Raw genomic sequence first — 6,408 nt, forward strand, 5'->3', positions numbered from 1 at the left:
GGTGAAAATGTGGGACTTTTTGGGGGGAAATTTGGTAAAAAAGTGCCATAAATCTGGTCCCATGTTCAGAGAGTTTCCCTCAGAGAGACGCAGTTGGTGAGGAGGTCAGTGTGTGTACAAAGAGGCAGTATTGTGCAGTGTGTATGTGTGTTATTGACACATTCTTGTGTGTGTGTTTGTGTGTGTGGGGGGGTGGGGGGGGGGGGGGGGGGGGGGTCAGCAGAGAGGCCGTCCTGCTGGAGCCTGCAGACTGATTTAGTGCTGCTCCCTGCAGACGGAGGTGTGTGTGTGTGTGTGTGTAACACAGCTCAGTCTGTCCACCTCAACACAGTCAGCACAGACGACCTGCATGAAGCTGCATTCATGTGTATGTAGCATTGTAACTCCTTTATATCCTGTTTACTTTAATCTACATTAATGCATCATATTCTATAAGATCATCATGTGTTTGTAGCGCCTCTGTTCTGTGAGAACCTCGGATCTCTAAAAAGAACAAGCAGCTTTGTGACAATGAATTTTCCATCTGTTCCAAGAGGCTTTTTAAAGAGTTTATTTAGCTGAAGAAGGACGAGGATTTTCTCTACACATCTGGAGATACGTGGTTTTACCAGGACAGGAAGGGGATGAACAACTGTCATCTGAAAAGTAACTGGTTACTAATTTAAAAGTGTGTGTGTGTGTGTGTGTGTGTGTGTGTCGTTACCGAGCTCAAACATCTGCAGAGGGAGGTGGAGGAACCCTGACAGGGGGGTGTAGGGGTTGGACTGTCCGGGGGCGGAGCAAACGTCGTCGGCCGCCGGCAACAGCAGCAGGAAGGAGACGCCGTGACCGAGCTCCACAACCTCCTGACTGTACAGGCGGAAGTGACGGGCCTGCACACACACACACACACACGCACACACACACACACACACACACACACACACACACACACACATAACCTGGATGATAATCTGTGATAATCTGGATGATGATGGGTTATAATCTGGACTAAAACGGTGAAAATCTGGGTAATAATAGGTGATAATCTAGATGGAAATCTGTGATAATCTTGGGCAACTGTGGCTAAGTGGAGAGCAGGGTCGTACTTCAATCAGAGGGTCGGCAGTTCGATCCCCGACTCCACAAGTCGCATGTCGATGTGTCCTTGAGCAAAGACACTTAACCTCAACATGTCTCCCGTAGCTGAGCCTCCGGTGTGTGAATGTGATAGATTCTGAATAGTAAGTCGCTTTGGATGAAAGCGTCTGCTAAATGACTGTAATGTAATGTAATCTTGAATATAATCTGTGATAATCTGGACGATAATGGTCGATAATATGGAAAATAACTGGAAATAATGTGGATAATAATCTGTGATAATTACGAGGATAACACACACACTAACTTTAACTATAACCAAAGAAACAGGCTCTTTCTTTAACTTGATGTTTTACTGTAAAGGTGGTGAGACAACATCAACAGATTTTGTCTCCACAAGGTGAGTAGAACACTTCAATCTCAAGATTTCAATAACGGAACAACTGAAGTTTAAAACAGTCAAGCTGGAAAACTGAAATAAAACCTTTAATGTGAATCGTAAATGAAGAGAAATCTACAAACATCAACTGTTTCTTAATCTCTTAACGATAAAAATAATTTACTACGATTACGAAAACAACATTTACATGAAACATATATAAATGTACAGAAGATCTTTACTATTTAAGATAATTACTTGTTTAATAAAATCCCCACCTAAAAAACAAACCAGCTCAGATTTTAAGCATAAAACAAAATGAATCAATTTAACAGACGAGTCCTGATTTTCAACATGAGCTTCTCCTCCTTTAACTGCAGACTGATGCTGATGTTCATTATGGTAACGATCTTTACCTGGGGCAGAGGTAGGTTCAGGTGTTTCAGCAGAGACTTGATCGCCGTCTGTAGCTCGTAGTACAGTAAAGGGGCGTGGCTTTCTGTACTGGACTCCGCCTCCTCGCTCTTGTCACCTGCAGCCGACAGCATCTGGATCCAGTCCCACTCCTCCCTGAACAACCATTAAATATGAACTGTTAATACTACATCTCCACTGTGACTGCGATTAGGAATAATTCATATTGTATTAATATGTTTTAAAAAGGTCAAAATACCAGCACGTTCCTACCAATCAGCATGATATGATATCAATAATATATATTTAATATAATAACATGATCAGCTGCAAGTGTTAACATTATTAAAGGAAGACCAAATCAACAGCAGCTTCAGTCCAACACACAAACTTTAATTATTGTTTTGTGTTTGGTATTTATCTTTCCTTGTACACACACACACACACACACACACACACACAGTGTAACGTAATACGGTCAGATGAGTTGAATGAGTGCTGATCTGTAGGTGCAAACAGCTCTCATTGCACAGAGCTTCTCTGGAAGTCTCAAGTATTCATACACATGAATACATGAACACACACACTCACCAATGATCTCTCTCATGATTCAAACTAAGGCTGCACAGTTAATCTAATATTAATCTCAATCCCACAATTAAATTAACGTGATCGACTGCGATATAGACGTTTAAAACCACTTGTAGAAAACGTCGCTGCATGTCAAAATCAAGCGGTCCTTAAACTAACAGCCACCAGGGGGCGATGCAGATGTTTGGAGCTTCACATCTGCTGCAGTAAAATGAGAGGTTTTCTAAAGGGACTCTTGAGAAGATGTCCGTTAAACAAAGGGAACTTTACCAGCTCATTGTCAGCATCACATGTTTCAAAATCTGGAAAACCAGATGTATAATGGTAATAAAACAGACTGTAATGGACGGCAACATGGTGGTGAAACATGTCGTCACTGAACTCAGGAGAAGGAGAACTATTGATAAGAGCCAGTCCCTCCCGTGGCATTTGTTGCACTTTTGACCCAAGCACACAGCACTTTTTCTTGTATCTGTCTTTGTGTTCTTATGTTTGTATACTTGTGAACCATGTATGTATTTGTGGAAACTGTAGATTTGATATAAATTAAATATAGTTTTCGAAAAAATAGAAAAAGGGACTCTGGTGCTCAGAAACACTACTGCTTTAGTCCACAGGGGGCGCCAGAATCAACACTGAATGAAAAGGTAGTAGTCGTAGTAAGTTAGGTCTGATTTTAATGCAAAGATTTGTCCACCAGCAGGAATGTTGTACAACGTGGGAGTGAAAATATTTTGTCCCTAAAATCAATAAATAATTGTGATCAGAAATAATAATCATTTATGACGTAAAAAGTGTTATTATGACTGTAAATGTAGAAGTGTTGCTCTCCACCATCTGTCTCTAACTTTAACTCATTGGTGTGTGTTTTTATACCTGGACACGTTGGCGTTTTCTCTTATGCGGCTGTGACAGAGCATGTTGGGGGTCCGCTGGGACACCAGGACTTTGATCTGGTCTACAGAGCTGCTGAGCTTCAGGTAACCCAGGTAGAGTCCCGGGGCCAGACGGTGGGTGCTGCGCCGCTGGTACGCCAAGATGTCCTGCAGGAGTTAACGTCAGCATCAGACGTCTGCATCTCAAGTTATCAGAGGAACAAGCTGAGCTAACGTTAGCATCAGACGTCTGCATCTCAAGTTATCAGAGGAACAAGCTGAGCTAACGTTAGCATCAGACGTCTGCATCTCAAGTTATCAGAGGAACAAGCTGAGCTAATGTTAGCATCAGACGTCTGGATCTCAAGTCGTCAGAGGAACAAGCTGAGCTAACATTAGCATCAGACGTCTGGATATTAAGTTATCAGAGGAACAAGCTGAGCTAACGTTAGCATCAGACGTCTGGATCTTAAATTATCAGAGTCTTTAGAGACTCTTTGGTCCGAGGAGCTTCCTCACCTGTATGGTGATGATGAGGATGTCGAGGGCGTACGGTTCCTCAGGTGTGGACAGGGACTTTTTCTGGCTCTGCAGCTTGGTCACCTGCATCCACTTCCCGCTGAGCAGCGAGTGCTGGCTCTCCACATCGCGGATGGTCACCAGCAGCACGTTGCCGTGTCGGTCCTTGATGGGCTCGTAGTGGACCCGGCCCAGGTTGTGAGTCCCCAGGAGGTTCTGCAGGACCAGTCAGTACACACACACCTTCATATGTTAGAACATGATAACAACAATCAAATGATTTATATGTATAGATATATAATCTGCACTTGTGATTCAGTTTATTCACTCGGTGTGAGTTTTCCTTTGTGACAACGTCACGTTCAGGTCTTGCGGTTTTTTTGGGTTCTGACCTGCAGCTGGCTGGCGGCGGTGAGCATCTTGTGCCGAGCCTGCAGGGTGGAGGATGAAGACATGGACACCGACATACTCTGTCTCAGCCACCGGACGTCCTCCCACATACAGGACAGCTGCAGAGACAGACAGACATTATTTATCTAAACCGAGCAGCTTCTATTGTTTGTTTTCTATTATTTATTAAACAGCTGGATCTTAAGTTATCGGAGACACAAGCTGAGCTAACGTTAGCGTCAGATGTCTGGATCTGCATAAAGATGGAGACCACGTACTACTTTGCATGCTGGGTAATAAAGCCCCCGTAGCAGCAGTTACCTTGGTGAACCAGAGGAAGTCCTGCATTAAGGAGCTGCTGTAGGAGTCGTCCACCTCCACGATGGGGATCTGGTCCTCGGCCGTCACCAGTAAACTGTCCTTGTGGTAGAAGACAGCAGCCAGGTAGATCCCCCTGTAGACCAACAGCACAGGGCTCCATTAAAACCAGGTCTATTGATGGACAGGATGTGTGTTTCTTCTATTGATGTCATTGATAACATCAGAGAAGTGAAACGTTCAAACAAACAGCAGCAAATACTGACTTTGATGGGGACTATTTTCAGCGGCGGATTAATCCACATTTAGTGAGTATTTGTGGCAGCAGGATTTAGTCAAGAACAGATATTATGTATATTTATACGTCTTTAAGGGTCCTCAGATGTTTTTATTTACACTTTGTTCAACTCTCAATGAAAATGTTATTTTTAGACTTGCGTAGTTAGTTTTTGTTCAGAACAAACCTCCTCAGAGTCTTTACAAACTTGTTGGAGGAGTTAAAGAGATGCTTCAGACTTCTGGACACAGACTGCTTCCTGCTCGGGTTCTGGAGCTTTGAGGAGTCTGCACACAGGAAGAGGAAGAGGAGGAGGAAGAAGGAGCGGAAGAAGGAAGAGGAGGAGGAGGAGGAAGAAGAGGAAGAAGCAGAAGAAGGAGCAGAATGAATGTTAACATCAGTAGAGGTCTACTTGCTGACAGATTCCTGATCATCATCCATCAATCTGAACGATGTTCTGCACTTTGATATTATTGTTTGTCATATTTTAAATGTCAATTTTATCCGTGTTTTCTTTACTTTTGCTGTACTTACTTTTATTTCTATTTATTTATTTGTTAATTGTTATGCATCGAAACACCAAGGACAATTCTTCATATGTGAAAACCTACATGACAATTAACCCAATCATAATTCTGAAGATGGGAAAAGGGAGAAATAATCTTTGAATTAAAACAAATTAATAAATACAAATATGCACCTTTAGTAAATTAGAAAATACAGCCTGCTTTAAAAAAACAATAACTTAAAGACGACATAAAACATAATATGTTTTTCTTTTAGCTCTGTTTTTGGTCTCCACCAACAAATACCTGTCTCTATAGATACAAATATATCTTCATTTATACTCTATAGTTTACAGATGCTAAATACTCCATTCAGAGAACAAGCATTTTAAAAGTTGTTTGTCATCTTGCGTACAGATCTGACAAAACATGAATTCAGACTTTTTACAAATCTGCATCTTCATGTTGTTATTTCGGCATCATTTTGATCTGTTTATTGCAATTAAATCACAATACTCCTGTGTGAGTAACATGAATGAACACTAATGATCCCGCTGTCAAAAAAATGTGCTTGTTTGTTGGTGTGAACACAGCATTTCTTTGTTTTGTGTCTCTTTGTAGAAGTTTTGTGTCTCTCTGTGGTTGTTTTGCTTCTTTATGTCGTCGGCTGTGTGAGTCATTTCAGTCAATGCTAATATTAAAAGTATTAAATAGTGGAGCTTTAAAGTGCGTCTGGATGAGGAGGAGATCTTACAGCTGTGGGGCCGAACAAACAGAGCGGCAACAACTTTATCAAATTTAGACTTAGATGAAGACAAAAGGTGGTGATGTTTGCTGACAGACCTTTAAGGACACTTCTGGTATTATAGCGTCAGTAAACAACTCACCTCCACAGCAGTAGTGTGTGTGAGTAGCTCGGACCTGCTGCAGCAGACGCTCCATGGCCTCGATGTGGCCCCGCCTCCTGGGCTCCCGACCGTCGCTCTCCCTCCAATCTGAACAAAAGACCGGTAGGACCAACAGTGAGAGGATGTCTTCAACAAAAGACCGGAGGACCAA

General features: G+C 42.3%; 1 protein-coding gene across 1 annotated transcript; it reads right to left on the reverse strand.

Annotated features, from left to right (window-relative positions):
* Window positions 1-703: 703 nt before the first annotated feature.
* On the reverse strand, window positions 704-6,344 carry LOC116378617 (ankyrin repeat and fibronectin type-III domain-containing protein 1-like; the record flags this gene model as incomplete). Its single annotated transcript, XM_031840517.1, has 8 exons — window positions 704-872; window positions 1,876-2,029; window positions 3,341-3,507; window positions 3,859-4,074; window positions 4,251-4,367; window positions 4,570-4,702; window positions 5,031-5,130; window positions 6,237-6,344. Coding segments are annotated over 8 exons (1,164 nt in total), but the record flags the coding sequence as incomplete, so codon positions are not given.
* Between the last annotated feature and the right edge of the window lie 64 nt (window positions 6,345-6,408).

This window comes from Anarrhichthys ocellatus, unplaced genomic scaffold (assembly GCF_004355925.1).
Source record: "Anarrhichthys ocellatus isolate YVR2014 unplaced genomic scaffold, GSC_Weel_1.0 scaffold2890, whole genome shotgun sequence".
NCBI lineage: Eukaryota > Metazoa > Chordata > Actinopteri > Perciformes > Anarhichadidae > Anarrhichthys > Anarrhichthys ocellatus.